The sequence below is a fragment of the Dermochelys coriacea genome, chromosome 7 (genome assembly GCF_009764565.3).
Source record: "Dermochelys coriacea isolate rDerCor1 chromosome 7, rDerCor1.pri.v4, whole genome shotgun sequence".
In the NCBI taxonomy this organism is placed as follows: domain Eukaryota; kingdom Metazoa; phylum Chordata; order Testudines; family Dermochelyidae; genus Dermochelys; species Dermochelys coriacea.
This window is the reverse complement of record NC_050074.1, coordinates 46,474,668-46,492,629: the sequence shown is the minus strand read 5'-3', so window position 1 is coordinate 46,492,629 and position 17,962 is coordinate 46,474,668. Positions and strand designations below refer to the sequence as shown.

The 17,962-nt window shown below is 50.6% G+C and overlaps 1 protein-coding gene and 1 long non-coding RNA gene across 2 annotated transcripts in view; both read right to left on the bottom strand.

The window, feature by feature from the left end:
- Positions 1-17,962, bottom strand: part of TEX264 (testis expressed 264, ER-phagy receptor) — a 139,910-nt gene that overhangs the window by 117,609 nt on the left and 4,339 nt on the right. The window contains 4 exon segments of the mRNA XM_038410426.2: positions 15,927-16,004; positions 16,006-16,137; positions 16,139-16,217; positions 17,779-17,850. Coding sequence (XP_038266354.1) covers positions 15,927-16,004; positions 16,006-16,137; positions 16,139-16,186 — 258 coding nt within the window. The 5' untranslated portion in view covers positions 16,187-16,217; positions 17,779-17,850.
- LOC122461050 lies at positions 1,601-3,809 on the bottom strand. The gene is made up of 2 exons (XR_006282748.1): positions 3,257-3,809; positions 1,601-1,829 (listed from the first exon to the last, which is right to left on the bottom strand). It is a non-coding gene; the product is annotated as an uncharacterized LOC122461050 (long non-coding RNA).

The window sequence follows — 17,962 nt, the reverse complement described above, 5'->3', positions numbered from 1 at the left end:
AGGGAGACAATGAATCAGGAGATAAGAGCCCAGAGTCTTACACATCCCAGACAGCTCTCTCTGTCCATGTCCGAGACAGGGGCTCTGTCACTTGCACTACAGAGGCATAACCGCTGGGGTTATCATACAACCACCTTAGGCAACCATTGGTCAACTACCTGACATTCAGCCATTCAGAAATCAGACATCACAGACAACCTGCAGACCTACGACCCAGCTGTTTCCAAACCCACAGATCTCTGCCTGCTCCCCCACTCAGCATTCTAGCCTCTAATACAGACAGACAGGGCAGCTCAGGCACGGGACATTCCGCTGTACACAGCCATTACAACTGCACAATCCCTGATACCGCCAGGAGTCCCTGGGAGCACAGATCCTCATCAGTCTCTGGGGAGACAACAGAGCAGAGAACTCAGGGGGAGACAGGCTGGCTCATGGTAATGGGAGAGAGAGCCCTTCACTTCTAGATCACCCCATCAAATCCAGCCAATAGGGACCAAAACTGAGGCATGTTGGTCTGGGCTCCTACATGAATGAGTGGGGATCTCAGGCTAGCTCCCAGTACACTGGTATCTGCATCTCACAATCACTCAGTGACCCCTGTTGCCAGGCTTAGTAGAGGCGTTAAGGATGGACTGGGCCCTGGAGAAAGGTATCCCACTCTGCCCCCCGGGGGCATGTTGACACTTTGCACAGCTGCCACCTTTGCTCTCCTGCCCTGTAGCGAGAGGACCTTCATGCTCCAGTGCTGGTAATCCTCCCCTTTCGGCAGCACCAAATTCACTATGCTTGGGAAGCAGAGACGCCATCTGTGCCTTTTTCGTCCTGGGTTTCTCCTTTAACTATAGTTGGTGAGGGACTGAGAGCTGAGCCCTGCAAACTCATGCCACCTCAGGTGACAAATCTTGCCTGCATCTGCTCAAATCAGCATGTGATTCCATGGTGGGGGTGGCGTGAATCATAGGAAGGTGCAAATTACACCAGTGGGTTATAGTGCCCATCTCCAATCTCTCTTTCTACAATACAGAAACTCAGAGACCAGCTGGTCGGGTGGTAATTATGGCAGCTTCCCCTGCCTTGGGGACTCTGTGGGACACGGGCCTCCTTGCAAGAGGCATGAGTCAAAAGAGAAGGAGCAGCAGGGCAGGCCTGAGGTGCTCATTTCTGGCGTGATGCTATCAAAGGGGAGGATAGCTGGAATGCAGAGGCTGAGGGCTCAGCAGCACTGGGCCTGCTTCCCCATTCATGTGGCCAACAGGGCCTCTGGGGTGCAGCCCGTGGCCTCTGCAGTCCCAGGCGCTATTGGAAACATCCCCCAGCTGTTCTGCCCCAAGGAGGAATCAGCTAAGCGGCTCCACCACAAAGCAGCCCAAGTCTGGTCCAGTGGTGGGAGGGTTCTGCTCCCTCCTTTAGCCAGCCCCCGGACTTTCTGAAACGATCTTAACCTGATTCAGCTCGAAATCCTGCCTCCAATTTTGTGCGCTCTCTCTCAATTGCCTAGTGCTGTTCTCCTGTAGCGGATCTCTGTACCTCGCAAGATTCCTTGCCCTTCCTTCCCCTCACTCCACACACTCCTAGAGATGCGCTTTGATGCTGCAGCGTCAGAATATTCTTTTTATTTTTTTTTTTAAAAGGCAGCTGTAAATGTACAAAGGGACTCTCACAAGCAATGCTAGCTAACAAGCCACGGAGCAGAGATCTGGTTCAAACAGCACACTGCTGCCACCCTGTGCCACACGAGGGGCCTGCGTGCGGGGCTCTGCTATGGAAAGACCACCACATTTCTTCAGACCATATTTTTGGAGCTAAGCAGAGAATGGAGCCCAATTCTGGAAAAGAAGGATCAGTGAAAACCAGTCAGTATGTTATCTGATTCCTGTAATAAAGAGATTCACTACTAAACAGATTCACATGTGGATTGCAGCAACCTCCTGGCAACCTAGGATTTCAAAGCTGTCACTACACTGCAAATCATTTGGAACTTTATGGCAGAGATACAGAACTCATAAGACCTTATTTTCTCCAAATTATCTGCCACTTGACCCAGACGAGACTCCATCAGCAATACGGACTTGTGACACATAGCTGAGCATTCTGGATTCCCTGCAGAGTTACACATTCCAGCATTAGGGGGATGGAACTTGACTCCCCACTTCACAGCCAAAGCTGCTTTTTCAAAGATTGATCTCCAACTGAAGAATGCCAGGGATCTACACTACGCCAGCCCACCAGTCTTGACGAGGTTGGGAAAACATACAGAGAACACTCCATCCAGCAGATGTGACTATTGTTTCTAGAAGGATGTAAAGCCTTGAAAAGGAGAGGAATTATTCAATCCCTTAAAGTATAACTAGGAATCACGGCTGAAATTGAGCAAAGGACAATTTAGGCCAAAACAGCAGGGAAAGCTTGCTAACAGTGAGAATATACAACTGTTGAACAGTCTCCCAAGGGACATCAGAGAAGCCCCACTACTTGAATCATTTAGAACTAGACAAAGCTGTGGAGAATAGTCTGCAGCGTCCAATCCTGGCATGATTCCTGGGGACATGGGCTCAATTATTATTAAAGTGCTGATGAGTCTGAAAGATGGAAGACGTCTCCCCCACATGCTGTCGCTGCAGGAATCTGTCACAATTTGAGATTGTTGCTTTAAGAAGTGACTAAAGAGCATTTCAGCAAAAGCCAAGCTCCAGCAAAATGAAACATCCTTTCAATCCCTTTATTTAAGTACTCACAAATTCCTGTTTTGAGGCAGATAAAACAAAGATAAAAGACTGAGTGAAGTAAATTAAGCTGTGAGTAGAGAGGATTTTATTAAACAAAAGCAAATTGCTAGCAGCCAGCCTTGGCAGCTCATTGTTTTTTTTAATTTTTAAGTGAATTTAGCAGGCAATCTCTGTTTACTTTGAATAATACATGCATCATGATTGCCCTGTGGCTTTGGCACTGCAGTTCAATCTCTTCTCCAGCAGGTGGAGATAGGGACTATATTTGGGATTAGCATTGTGGGGCCCAGGAGATTAGTGGGAGACCTGAAGAAATCAGTGAGAGCACGAAAGCCTGAATCTCTCACACAGAAGTTGGCCCAATAAAAGATTCCCTCTCCACCTTGCCTCTACAACTGGGATTGAAAGTATTCATTTTTTTCTGTTAATCCCTTCTCCATTATTCTGAAAATATTATGTAGGACTACTAAGTGTTGCATGTCAAAGATTGTTTGTGATTAGTTAACGTCAGTAGCAAATAATTCAACCTTTCATGAGGCTGTCACAGCCAGTCAGGCAGGCGTCCCAGACCAATGATCAGAGCTGCAGTCCACAGTCATGAGACAGAGTCTGCTGGGTCAAGATACAGGAAGTCAGAACACACACTGGGATCAGAGTCAGGCCAGGTCAGGATACCAGGGATCACAGGTAGGAGACAAACTGGAGATCAGAATCATGAGCCAGATGCCAGGAGTCACGCAGGCTCAGGATGCCAGGAAATCAAGCCAGAGCTGGAGCCGGAAACACAAGGCACAACAGTCCAGAGCAGGATGGAGCCCAGTTCAAACAGCTTCCTATTCCAATCCTGCTGCTGGCTTACATAGGGCCAGCAGGCCAATCAGCTGCTCTGGGACTCTGCCAACAGGACCTCAGGGTGGAGCCTCAAACTGGGGCTGAGCTCATGGGTCCCAGGCTAACAGGTGGAGGGTTGAGTGGGGCCACTCCCATTATCCTAGGCTTGACACCTGAGGGTCATGACAGGCATAACAGTGCAACTATCATATCGTGAAGCAGCGGTGTGATCAAATATTTATTTTTTTACCATGAAGTGCTCCTATACAGGTTTCAAAGTAGCAGCCGTGTTAGTCTGTATCCACAAAAAGAAAAGGAGTACTTGTGGCACCTTAGAGACTAACAAATTTATTGAGAATAAGCTTTTGTGAGCTACAGCTCACTTCATCGGATGCATGCAGTGGAAAATATAGTGGGGAGATTTATATACACAGAGAACATGAAACAATGGGTGTTACCATACACACTATAACGAGAGTGATCAGGTAAGGTGAGTTATTACCAGCAGGAGAGAAAAAAAACTTTTTGTAGTGATAATCAAGATAGGCCATTTCCAACAGTTGACAAGAACGTGTGAAGAACAGTGAGGGGGAGGGAGAACAAACATGAGGAAATAGTTTTATTTTGTGTAATGACACATCTATTCCCAGTCTTTATTCAAGCCTAAGTTAATGGTGTCCTGTTTGCAAATTAATTCTAATTCAGCAGTCTCTCGTTGGAGTCTGTTTTTGAAGGTTTTTTGTTGAAGAATTGCCACTTTTAGGAGACCTAAAGCTTATGCTCAAATAAATTTGTTAGTCTCTAAGGTGCCACAAGTACTCCTTTTCTTTTTGCTCCTATACAGTTACTGCTTCAACTCGGCCAGCCAGTCAATCAAACAGGTAACAAACTAATTCAGCCATGCAGTAAGTAATTGGCGTAGGAAGTCAGTGAGGCCAAGAACTTACCAAGATTAAAAAAGGGATTGGACGTGATTATGGGTAACAAGAAGAACCAGAGTTGTTATTAAACATGAAAATTTGGGAAGGGATATTAAACCTCGGGCGTCAGGGGCTAAGCCAATCTTTATTAGGGCATGTCTACACTAGAAACGCAAGTCGACCTATGTTAGGTAATTACTGTGGTGGTTGATGTCCACTACCCTGCTTCTGTAGATGTTGCACGTCCTTACCAGGAGCACTTACACTGACTGAAGAGGGGCAGTGGCGGGAGGGGGCTGAGAGCCCAGGGGCAGCTGGGCTCCTGGCAGGGAACTAAGTGCAGAGTGGAGAGAGCCCGGCTCAGAATGGGGAGCCTGGGCAGAGAGCTGGGTTGGGAGTGGGACCCAGAGGGCAGCCAGGCTCTGAGCAGGGCGGCCGCAGGCCAACTGGAAGCGGGAAGCCCAGGGGCAGCCAGGCTTTAGCTGGAGCCCCTCACCCTCCACAGTGACAGCCCAGCTTCTTGTCAATTTCACAGCTCCAGCATGGACCCGTGAAATTGATAAGAATGACATTAGCAGCCCAGGTAAGCAATGCAGTGTCTACACAGACACTGCATTGCCCTAACTACACTGACATAGGCCCTATGAAGGTGGAGGTATTATGTTAGCATAGTAGGGCACTTAAATCAGTGGAAGCAAGGCTGTAGTGCGCACACTGACAACCAGGGTGACGTAAGCTGCCTTACATCAACCTAACTCTGTAGTGTAGACCAGGCCTTAGACACCAGGATGAGACTAATGTGAGGGCAGATTATCCCTATCTGCTACTGCAGGGTTTTTACACCTTCCTCTGCGACACCTGGTGCTGGCCCTATCAGAAACAGGACAGCAGGCTAGAAGGACCCTGGGTCTGATCCAGCCTGGAATGCCTATGTCTCTAGGTTTTCTAAGCCTAAAGAGCAAACCAATATTAACACAGATCCAGAATGGCCATTCCCTCCCCTTCTAAAATCCTGCATGTCTGCACAAAAGTCAAGTCACTGAACCAAGAAAACAAGTCGCAAGTTGTTCAGATGGGTGGATGTGTGAATGCATGAAAATCAGGCTTTGGGATTGGAGCCATCGCTGCAGTGTCTGCGTTCGTATATACACTTGGGCAGTGCTCAGAGAATCATCTCGTCCATCCATCAGGAGCCTGGGAAGGATCAGTCTCTGCTAGACATTCACTGGAGCTTTATCCAGACCACTCTGAAACACATCAAGCTATGGGGTTTCTCCCCTCTTCCTTGGGGAGACAATTCCACAGCCTAAGAGATCCCCAACCCTAGCAGGACGTTTTTCCTACTGTTCACTCTTTAGTTAATATTCTCCCATTCCTCCTAGTTACAACTTTTGGGACACCCCAAGCAACACTTTCTGGGTGTAGATACCCACTCATTTATGGATTGTCCTGACATCTCCTAAGCCCTGTGTGCACGAGGTAACTGACCCTTTTTGCTGCCAATGGTTGGGCCCAACACCTGGTGCTTAACCTGCCCACACCCAACAGGATTGCCTCCTGGGGGTTGGGGAATCTAAACAGCTTAGAGCAGAGTACTACTTTAGAGTGCTGGACTCCAGGGCCCTTTTCCCCTACAGCATGGCAGGTGCCACTGTCCTCCCTGCCCCCAGCCGCTCAGAGAGAGCGCATCCTCTGCCCACAGAGCCCTAGGCAGGCAGCCAGCTATTTCCACTGTCTCATGACAAAGGCATCTATTTCTGGCCACTGGCCACCATCAGGAACACTGGGCCAGCCCTGAACAGGAGCAGCCTCTACTACCAAGCAGCGGGTTCCTTCTGGGGAGGAGGCTCTGAATTACCCCAAAGGCAGGGAGGAGGGATGAGTGGGAACATAGGAAGGGGGCAGCAGGGTGGGGAAAGATCCATTCTTTTCTGCAGTCCCAATTTGGAAAATAATATTTCTAGAGGCTCCCCATGGCCCTGGCGAGAGGCAGCACCCCCGAGGGGGACAGCTGATGTATTGGGGGCCAGCTGGTCCGGAACTACAGACACATCAGAGATGGCGGGTGTCCCTAGAGCACAGTTTTAGGCAAGGCCTCTCTCATGCACTGCAAAGCTTGCCTCAGCAGTCAGCAACTGGGCACATCCAGGGAACAAGGACCTGATCTGCACACAGCAGGGCAACCTTTCCCTTAGGAAGGTATCATGGGGGCCCAAGGCTGTTCCTCAGCCCTCCCTGCAAGGCAGAATGGCTGGAGCCACTGGCCCTGATCCACTTCCCCACTTTCAGAAGCCTGCCCCCCAGAGCCGTGCCACATAATCCGCAAGAGGTGTCATCCCCTTGCACTGGCTCATCCCCGCCCATCAGCATCACATTGGCTCCACGGGCCCTGGGAAGCCTTGGCCCCAGGAAGGGGGTGGGGCAGATGTGCCCTGCAAGGCACAAACACAGGTGCCAGCTGAGAGCATGGCCCGAGGAAGGGATCCAGTGAAACGCACTCCGTTTTATCAGCTGATATCGGCAGTCTTAGCCCCACCGGACTGTTTGATCACTAAGCACTGCCCAACATACCAGGTACGTGGGGCCAGACAAACCTCCGCTGCTGCCCCCCTACCAGGCAAGCCCTCTGTGAAGTGATGACTTTCCAGGCGTACCTGGTGCAGGGGTGGCACTGAGAAGCAAATCTGGGCTGTTTGCTCTGCCGTGCTAGCTCCAGCTTGCCCTTGGGTTGTTGGCAGTGGGAACCTTGCTGCTTCCCAGTTCTAGCGCAGCTCGATGGAGCGGGACTGAGAGTTGCAGAGCTGGTTCTGTGTCAGGTACTCATATGGCTCCCAGCTCCACAGCAGCCATCGCAGCGCCTCCTGATCACAATGTCTTTATCCTCGCAACCCCCAACATAAAAATGGGAAACTGAGGCATAGAGCAGCTATGACTTGCCCAAGGTCATCCAGGGACAGGAAAGGAGCAGGTCTCCCAGACTGGCTCTCTAACCACCAGGCCTCCTTCCTCTTTAGGACTAAACCTTCCATTGCTGTTTCTCAAAGAAGTTTTCCAGTGAAATCCGATCTCAGCTGGGCTTTTATTTTAGTGTCAGCCAGGTGCACAGTGTGGGAGGGGCACGCCCAGCTCCTTGCAGAGCTGGGAACCCAAACCCAGCACCTTGGTGCTGCATGAGAACCAAGCATTTAGGCGGAAACTCCTACAGCTGATCAGGTCTGCCGCAGCACTGCCTACCTGAGCTGGCTTCGGGCTAGCAGCTGCCTCAGTTCCCTCCCCAGCCCTTGGGCTTCCCAATACCTTTGGCACAGGCTTTCTTTCATATGTTGAGTCACATCCCTTTTTGGGGCCAGGGTTTATTAACAAAGGTCACAAGGAAACACAAGAATTCCCCAACCTTCCTAGCTGGCTCCCAACGCTCAGCAGCTGCTGAGCCCTGGGCCCGCTGAGGCGTTTCTCTGGCAGGCTTGTTCTCCCCACTCCAGCCTTCCTCACTGGATCCAGCTCTATGCAAGCTGTCCCCCAGCCTCACCTGGGAGCTAAGGCACATCTCTTGCTGTAGAGCAGCTCACAAAGCCCTCCAGTTCCTCTGAGTCCTCCCTGCTCTGCATCATGCAGCACCTTCCAGGGTTTCCTACCTGGAATCTCCCTTCCACGCTACAGCCTTCTCTCATCTCTAATCTGAAGGTGGGTTTTAGCCACATGACCTGCCTCTGCTCATTCCCTCCATCTGGGGAGATGATTAAAGGGTATCCCCTGTGAAGCAGGAGCATCTCCCCTTAAAGGGCCAGTCACTCTGTGACAGGACCCAGCTCCCCTTTGACTTCAACATGGGGGTTTCCAGGATTGAGCCCAACCCCTCAGTACATAAAAACCTTCTTTATGCAAGTATTGCTACAAAAAGAGGGACAAGAGAGGACCGAACCCAAGCAACACTGGCAGGAGCATGCAGAACATAGTGCAGAGTTTTCTATATGGTGGCAGCTTCAGGACACAGCTGGCGACGGTGCTGAGGATGCACAGTGGAATGGCACTTGGAGTGCGGCAGGCTAAGAAACAGCCAAAGGCAAGCAGAACCGTCTAAGGGCCTCCGCTTTCTGATCAGGGCTGTCTTCCAACAACACTGCCTGCACACCCACCCTGTGCACTAACACGGAGAGAGACCGGACAATGGCGAGCGGCACGCTCATTCCTTAGCAAGCTGCTGACACTCACTTCCAATGGGCCCAACGCGTCAGGCTCCATCACCCACGCTCCTACTTTCTCCCATGCTGCCCCACATGCTCAGGGGGCACTCACCATAAACATCTGAAGAGCCCCTTCTTTGTTCCCCTTCAAAACCCTCCTGAACGTTCTCCTTTGACCATGTAAAACTGGACCTGGCTGGGCTGTTGGTGTGCTGAGACCACAGCCCATCACACAGACCAATGTTGGCTCACTGTTTCCATGTCCTCCCCCTTGCCTGTATCTATCGGTTGTCTCTTGCCTTCTACTCAGATTCTCAGCCCTTAGGGCAGGGACCATCTTGTTGTGCTGTGTTTGTCCAGTGCCTGACACAATGGGGTCCTGGTCCAAGCCTAGGGATCTTAGCGGCTAGTGTAATACAAATAATAATAATGATGAATGATAATAGTCCAGAGAGGAGGGTTTCGGCACCCAGTGGAATAAGGGACAGGAGCTCTGTAACTGCCCCGAGCTCCCTGCAATTGAAGTTCAGCACTAAGGCCAATTCTGGCCCTCTCCTTTGCTTCTATAGCACCTTCCCTCCAAGGCTCTCCAAAGGTCTCACAGCCTGTCCTTCCTGGACAGACCGAAAGATCAGCTTAGACTCACGTAGGAGCAACCTCGCTTATTCCCGCCTGGGCCAGGGGAACCCATCCCAGAGGATCGATACCACGGGAGGAGCAACAGACAGAGAGTGTCTTAGAACCAGCACTTGGCAATTCGGTCTTTGCTCAGAAGCGGGGCTACGTGAATGAAAACAGCCACCAACGTACAAAGCTGTCTTTATCCCACAGCGCCCCCTACGGTTGGAGCTGCTTTGACGTGTTCCAACAGGAAGATCAGCAGGTCTTCTTAAGACAAAGCTTGGTGGCCCATGCTGCATTCTAGTCCTGCTGTTCTAAGACCATGACCACACTCTCCTTTGTTCATAAGGAATAAGTGGGGATTAAAAGTCCATGCAAGCACTCATTGTTCTGCCAGATTCTCAGGTTTCCCCAACAGCCAGAGGCCTGCTGGCAAACAGGGAAGGGGGGAGGTGATGGGTCTGCTTCCAGCAGCCCTTCCAGCTGCTGTTTAGAATTCTGGAAAAAAGAAATGGCTTGGGGGTGGCACTTGCCGGGCTCCCAGCCAAGGCTCTGCTGATCTGTAAGCTGGGAAAAGCCAGAGGGGATTGGGCCTGACATTTTCCCAGCTGGATGGCAGTGGCAGAAGTCTCTCAGTGAAGCACACAGAGGCCCATGCCCGGTCTGGATGGGGAGAACTCTCAGAGCTTGGCCTCTCTGACTAACCCACTACAATCAGCTAGGCCCACAGGCCAGGAGATACCTACGCCACCTGAGTCCAGCCTCTTCAGAGTAAAGCACAGACAGATCTCCCATCCCCTACCTGGGCTCTGCTCAGCTTCCCTCCTGCTCCAGTGTTCCACAGGCCGCAGACCTCCCTTCCTTCCTGCTGCCTCTGCACCCAAGCCTGGCTGCTTTGGAAACAACGGGGAAGGGTGATGGAGCCTCACTGCAGGCGTTAGAGTGGGGCGGGGGGGCAGTAAATGGCAGTATTCTACTCAATCTTCACCCACAGCCGCAGACTTGGTTGGTGTTTTTGTTAAAATAATTAGCAGCAGAATAGGTCCCTTTCACTTGCCATCATTAGACTTCAGAGTCAGCTCCCCCTCAGATGGATGGAGGCAGCTCATGCCGGCAGAAGGATCAGATATTGAAGCACCTGCACAAAACCATGCGCCCCTCGTGCCGCCTGCACCCTCCATTCCATGTGCCCCCTCGTGCCGCCTGCATCCCCCCATTCCATGCGCCCGTGCCGCCCACAACCCTCCATTCCATGCGCCCCCTCGTGCTGCCCACATCCCTCCATTCTGTGCGCCCCTCGTGCCGCCCACACCCCTCCATTCTGCGCACCCCCGTGCCCCTCCATTGCAAGCGCCCCCTGCCAGCCACCTGCACCCCTCCATTCCGAGTGCCCCTGTGCCCTCCATTCCGAGCATACCTGTACCACCTGCATCCCTCCATTCCAAGTGCCCCGTGCCACCCACATCCCCCCATTCCGAGCGTCCCCATACCACCCACAGCTCTTCCTAGCAACCACATACATGCACCCATCACCTTTCCTAGCAACCACACACCCACACACACCCCTGTCACCTCTTCCTAGCAACCATGTGCACCACACAGACAGTTGGGACCATTTCTGTCTCCCTGAGACATTCCTCATCTCACTCAAGCACTGTTATTTTCGGGACGATCATCCCGCAAATCAATCTATTTTCCACCTAGATCCCCCTCTTTCTACTGGGCAGCTTCACGTCCCAACAGCAACACCCTATTCAAAACCGGTTTCCTTATCCCGTGGGAGAAGGCAAGCAGCTGCCTTTCATCCACAGCCCGGGCACCGGCAAAGGAGTTCGTTCACGCAGGCTGATGCCATGGGGAGTTTTTTGATCATGCTGCAGTAGCTTGGCCTGACTTGTCTTTGAAAGTCTGCTGGCAGGTATCTCGGTTGCTGTGTTCCCATCAAGCACCGTACCTGGCAATGGACCATGTCTCTCCACAGGCTGTTATCCAGTAGCTGGAACAGAGGACTGCGAGTCGGGAGTGCCAGGTTCTATTCCTAGCTCTGCCATTGACTCGCTGTGTGATTTTGGACAAATCAAGTTGCCCCTCTGCCTCAGTTTCCCCTTCAGTAAAACAAGGATCCCCCCCCACCTCCCCCGTTTCACATGGGTGCTTTGATGCACTGTTTGTGTAGAACTTGAGTGTTTGAAGGTGTTTGGATGGATGATGCTTTAGAAGTGCAAAGTATTATTAACGATATCATCATGCAACACCAGGCACTACAGGGCCCTGATTCTGCCTGGGGCCTCTGGGCACTACACCAATAAAATCATAATTCCCACAAGCACAACAAGCAGCACTGAAATCAAAGGGGGAGTGTGGGGCTCAGCCCTGCCCAGAATCACATCCTGAGTATCAATGAATGGTGCCAGATGGAAAGCGCTGGAGACCAAGGTCTCCCTGTTATTACTCAGCACCCAAAGCACCTGGCTTTGCTGCTGGCGATGCCCATGGGGACACCTCAGACCAAGAAGGAAAACTGATGTGGAGAGGTGGGAGCTCAACCAGCTCACAAAAGTGGAGGAAGATCCTCCTAAAGGCCATCCAATGTACATGCCCCACATCCCCCCAGCAGAAGCAGCACTAAGAAGCCAACATGGGTGGAGCTCTGGGCTCAGTGGGGGGCTGAGCTCAGTCCTTCCAGATCAACAAGGAGACTGGAGAATCGCTCCTTGCTGGGATTAGTTATCCAAGAGTGCTGTGTGTGCACCCCAGAGCCCCTGCATTCCTCTTCCCGCTGGAGAGCCAGTTCACCTCTGTGAAGCATGAGGGTGTCTTCCCTTTTCCCAGCTAGGGCATTGCTGGACAAGTGGAGAATGATCTGACATGGCCAGAGCCACAGATCCCAAAGCAGTAACGGAGACTGGACCTAGGAACCCTGCAGTCAGCCACCTCTGGGATGGAACAGGGCACCAACCAAAATGATACTGCATCCCATCAAAGCTGGAGGGGGAATTTAGGGAGACAGAATGTCAGCTTACCCAAGGGCAATAAATCCTGTTTGAACCTGGAATGTAAAACAGAGGTCTGCAAATGCAATGATGCCAGCTGGCAGGGATGGGACAGAACTGGATGAACGAGGGACTAGCCAGTGGAACTGTTTTGCAGAAGAAAGAAGCTTTCAAAGGCACCTTTACAAAAGTTTCCTAACAAGATGTGTTGAGTGCTATGTGCAGACCATGGGGGGGAGAAGGAGGAAGGCTGTGTGCAGACCACGGGGGGCTGGGGAGGTGAGACGTGCAGACATGACCAGAGCAGCCCTGTTGAATGAATGTTTCACAGATGCTCAGAAGCTTTCCTTGCAAACGCCAGCTAAACAATGGCTCAATGTTAAGTCCAACAACATTTTGCTGCTTCTTATCCTTAATACACATTGAGATTCCATGTTATTGCAGTAAAAGAGGAGCTGAGCTAAGCACCTTTCCCAGGGGCAGGGCACTGCTCTCCCTGGGTATCTGTGGCATGGCGGATGGAATTGTCCCAGCAGTGTAGTGCAGGTACCATGGCTCAGAACATCTCTTACCAATGTGGTATTATCACCTGCCCCAGTGTAACCAACGTCGGCAGGAGAGATTCAGGGTTACCACTACGCTGCCCAGCCTGCCTGTAAAATCTGCTTTGGCCATTCATGGTGACAGGTTTCAGAGTAGCAGCTGTGTAGTCTGTATCGGCAAAAGAACGAGGAGTACTTGTGGAACCTTAGAGACTAACAAACGTATTAGTCTCTAAGGTGCCACAAGTACTCCTCATTCTTTTGGCCATTCAGTAGGTGGAGCTCTCTGCCCCTGGCGTTAACGCTGGTCCCCTGGCCCAGCGTGAGGCTGGGGTCTCTGCTGCTGGAGGAGCCGTGTATTTCCCTTAGATCCTGACCATTTATAGTCACTAAGGCCCTTGTGGCACTGTTTGAAAAAGGAGGGGTTGTTAGCCCCAAGTCCTGGCCCAATTCCATACAGTATCCTTCTTCGTTCCTGTACTAAACTGCTGTGTAGTGTTGCTGGGCACTGTTAAAAAGCTGCCACTTTTCACCACAGAGGTGGCTGAAGTAGGGTCCCAGACATTAAATAACCCCATTAAAAGAAATTAAACTGATTCCAAAGATGTCTCCCCAGTAGGCAGTCGGGGAGCCAGCAGGCAAATAATGGGGGGAAACAAGAGGACCCTCAGTATGCCAAGAGAGCAGGGGTTTCTCAACAGCTCCGAGCACATCCATGCTGCTGACCCCAGCGACTGATCCAGAGCCTGTTTCCCTTCCCTGCTCAGACTGAAAGCTGCCAAATATACACTTTGCTGTTTAAAGAGGAATGGCCATGCTGGAGGTACCTTCCATAGGAAATTTCTCCCAAGAGCAAGCTCCGTGGCTAGTACTTGTGCATGCTCCCATGGCTGTTACTAAAGAGATTCATGTTGGAATAAGAGGTTCATCCCCGACAGCTCCTGCTGTGATATTACAACCCTCTAGTTCCTGATGTCATGGGGCGTTGATATGGGAACAAGGACAATGTCAACAATCCCCAACTGCAGAATTAAGTGGGGGAAGCAGAGGGCTGACAGCTGCAGCGAGAAGAGGGAGAGGAAGGGCTGCAAACCTGAAGGCTGATCGACTGGGAAGAGTGGCCCTGTACTGAAAGTCCTGATTTTTCTGCTACCACTTGTGGAATATTCATTCCCTTCAACTCAAGAGGCGCCACTTGTGAATGTGGGCCTGACTCAAGAGCAGACGCTCGGCACCTAGGAGCTCAGGGAGGAGAGATTATCCACAAACAGCCTATTAATGTCCAGTAGTCAGCAATGGGCCAAAATGATGACAAAGCTTTCCAGCAACATTTACAATCTGGGAAGAGTCCACAGGAAGGTCACAGCACAGGGCAGTCAGCCACTCAGATCCCCTGCCAGCACCAAATGTGCCACCACTCTATTCCAGCCCAACCTTGTACCCACTTGGAGTCCCTCTCTTTCTCTTAGCCCAACTGTGCCACACTTTACAGGTGGCAGAAACAACCACCAACGCACACTCCCTGCCATGTTGGCATAAAGCCGGCATACGGGGTCTTCGTCAGCACCCATTTCTGCTCCCATCCTGGAGGCATGGAGGAGAGAGGAAAGTGGCAAGTCTGGGGCAGGAGTCTACTGCATTGTGGCTATTCTCTGCTTCCCACAGCCTACATGGAGCTACAGGACAATGAGAGTAAAGGGGCTGGGCAAGGGGCAGATATGGGGACTGCTAGAGCAGCTTAGGGCCACCAAGTTGACTCCACAACAAGTGCTGTTAAATACACAAACTGAACAAAGGGTGCACCCAAAGGCTCTTTCCCTCCCATCTCCTCCAGCAGCAGTGGCTGCAGGGGACCCTGGTAACGCTGGATGGTAGAATGTTTGCAAACAGAAGTGTGAGGTGTAAGTGGATGATGTCCCCTTAACAGGAGAGGAATGTTGACAGTCAGGCTGAGCGACACATTACACCGGTCTAAAGGCACCACCAGCCAACAATAAAACAAGGGTAGGCCTTGTACATTCAAGGCAGCTTCCTGTACCACAAGACCAGTCGCCCAAGCTCAGCAGGGACCAGAAAAGCCAAGCAAGAGCCATCAGTCTAAGCCCTAAGTCCAACAGCCCAAACTCCCCAGCACACATACACATAGCTTCTGGCAGGTCTCACCCAGGATTCTTGACAGGTCACACTGGGTGTTGCTGAATCATTTATGAGACTGTGCGTCTATCATGGGCAGATGCCATTTAACAAGTCAGTCACTCACTACTTATCCCCTAGGAATGAAGACTCAGGTTGGTTTACTGGCCATCTGGACTAGGTCGATCTCAGAATCCAAGGTACTAACCTGCTGCCTAGCATCCATTAGACAGTGATCTTCACCCCACCACCTGAAGCGTTTGAAGCCAGAGGGAATCATTTTATTCTACAGGGAAGCCCGTATAGGCTTAGGATCTATCAGGACCTTCACCATCGATCTTGCAATTAGCAAGCGCCTAGCAGAAAAGTGCAGACTGAAAGTCTCAAGCACTTCTGGGGATACAAATCTCTTCAAACCTCACCTCGCAAGCCAGAGATGGGGTAGATTAGCGAAGGCTCAGAAACCAGGCAAGCATGTAGTGGGAGGAAGAGAGAATTTGCTTTTACCACAGAGAATTCAAACAGCGGCCCCAGAAGAGAAGGCTGCGCTTCCATCACAGGGGGATCTGGCATCCAACGCTTTACTCCATGGTTAGTACACCAGTCCCACTTCATAGAGAATTACAGGGGTGTTCTACCCATCAGGGGTCATATGGAGATCTTATTTCTGCTCCCCCACTGAAACAGAACTCCTCAACACTTGCAATTGGTCCTCCTCAGACTCCTGTCCCTACAGTGCCTCCATTGAAACTCCATGAGACCTAGCCAGACGGATTATAGAATTCATCTATTGGGATGCCTAAAACTAGCCTGATATCCCCCCAGCTTGGGGGCTCTCTGCCATATACAGACATGAGGCCCATATTTCAGAGCTCCGCCCAGTTTCCACAGCTGTATGCCCATCCTGAAGGAGTATTAGCAGCATGGCTTCCAGGCCTGGCCAGTTCCAAAGAGCTCCCATCTGGTTTCTTACCATGTGAGGATTGTCGTAGTAGACGCCGATGGAGCAGAGCTTTGGAGAGATGCTGCAGCTCTCCATGAACAGCTTGCCACACCTCGCTGTAGGGCCCCACTTTGAACTTGTATGCCAGGGTGATGTTGCGGATGGGGGAAGAGCCAGCACTCACGATCACCTCCGAGAAGAGCCCCGAATAGATGGCAAAGCCAAAGAGAGTCAGCAGCAGGGAGTACAAGCAATGCCCCAATCAGTCCAAGGAGCACCCAGTCCGTCATGGCCCCTGGTGCCTCAAACTCCCCTCACAAACTAGAGAGGAGAAAGTGGAGAGGTTAAGCCAATCTTAGGAGACAGCGGTCCTGCTTCAAAGCTACTTTCCAACAACATCAGCCACCCTCCTCTTCCAATTCCTCTGCTTTCCACACAGGCTGATGAATGCAACTAAGCGCCAGCTCAGAAGCACTCAACAAATTAACCCCACACCCTGTTGACCATTCAGTTTTTGTAACCACATGCAAACTGTGCCACCTGAATGCCTCTTGAAGAGGTTAAACGGCCAGGGATTGGAAGGCATTATCATTCAGTTACCAGAAGAGCACTGGTGTTCCACCCCCTTTCCCGAGATGTAACCAGGCGAGATCAACATAACCAGGCTGGGAATCCAGGACGCTGGAGGATTTCTTTATGGTACAATGGACTAGGCAGAAGGTAAGGACTAAAATGTAAGATCATTTGGTTTTTTCATCTCGGCCTATTGGCAAAGAGCTTTGTGGGAAGAGGCCCAAGTTTTTGGTTTTTTTTTTGGTAACCCACAAATAATCAGTTATCTTTAATGTTTAACTCATCCTGATGATGGCTATTGTGAACTATACACAATGGACAATGCTACCCTGTTTCTGACCGAGGCTTGATTCTCAATTCACACCATCTTCCTTGATGCCATAAATGTGAAGACCCAGCCAGTCTGAGATTGGTATGTGTTGATGACAGGTATCTAAACTAGCATCTGGAAGGGAATAGCCTTTATGTGCAGGAGGGATAAGAGGGAATTTTGAGTAATCATGATACATCTTAAGCTACTGTAGTGGAGGTGACCCCAATCCAAATAACTCAGGTAGAATTCTGGGGTTCCAGTTTCTTGTTTCTGCCAGCAGAGGCCCCACTTCTTAAAGAGGGCTGGAGTATGATCAAAGTGACTTTTAAACTGTGCTTCACACCCCTCCCAAAGCGAGATCACTCTAACCATACCACAGCCAGAAGAAGTGAAAGGCACAATGTAAACATCCTCTTATGTTAAAGAGGCACTGTCAAGGTTGGAACAGCTTGATTTCTTCACCTGATTTTTAAATCTGAAAGAGCTTTTAAAATGGTGACTGACTTTCCACCATTTGTGCTGTTTGCTTTCTGTCTTTCTCTTCACTTCAGAGCAATGAAACTAGCGTGGTGAATTTCGCTGGCTGGTGTTTTCACACACAAGCAGGCTCCTGTTGTGTTAAGCTTTCCATAATCCAGGGGGAAAGTTTCAATCAAATACACTACAGAAAAGTTTGATTTTATTTTCCCCAAAACTCCATATCTATGTTCATGGGGTTTTAGAACAGAAACTAAATTTGGGACCAAGTTAAAATTCAGCAGTACCCTTTAAACTACATTGGCAAATTTACTTTCTCTGAAAAAACAATTCCACCTTGGCCATTTCTTTATTCAGCCTCACATTGACCACAAATCCTGCTGCTATCCGCATCAATGCAAGCACAGCCAAGAACAAACACTTCAAAGTCAGCCAGATCCACCCTGGTCTAACTCCACTCACTGCAGGGGATTAGGACTGGGGTGAAATTGACCCACTGTGTCCTTATGTTCCTACTCCCTGAAAGTCAGAAGCTAGAGCCTAGCAACAGCTCATTGGTCTCTGCTAGACTCCTGACCAAGGATCCACGTTCCTAAAACAGGAGGGAGATAGTATCGTTATTTCCTTATTAACGGAAGCATCGAAAACCACCCCTGTTCACACACGCACACTTTAGAAATAAACAGCCTCCCCCAACCACTTT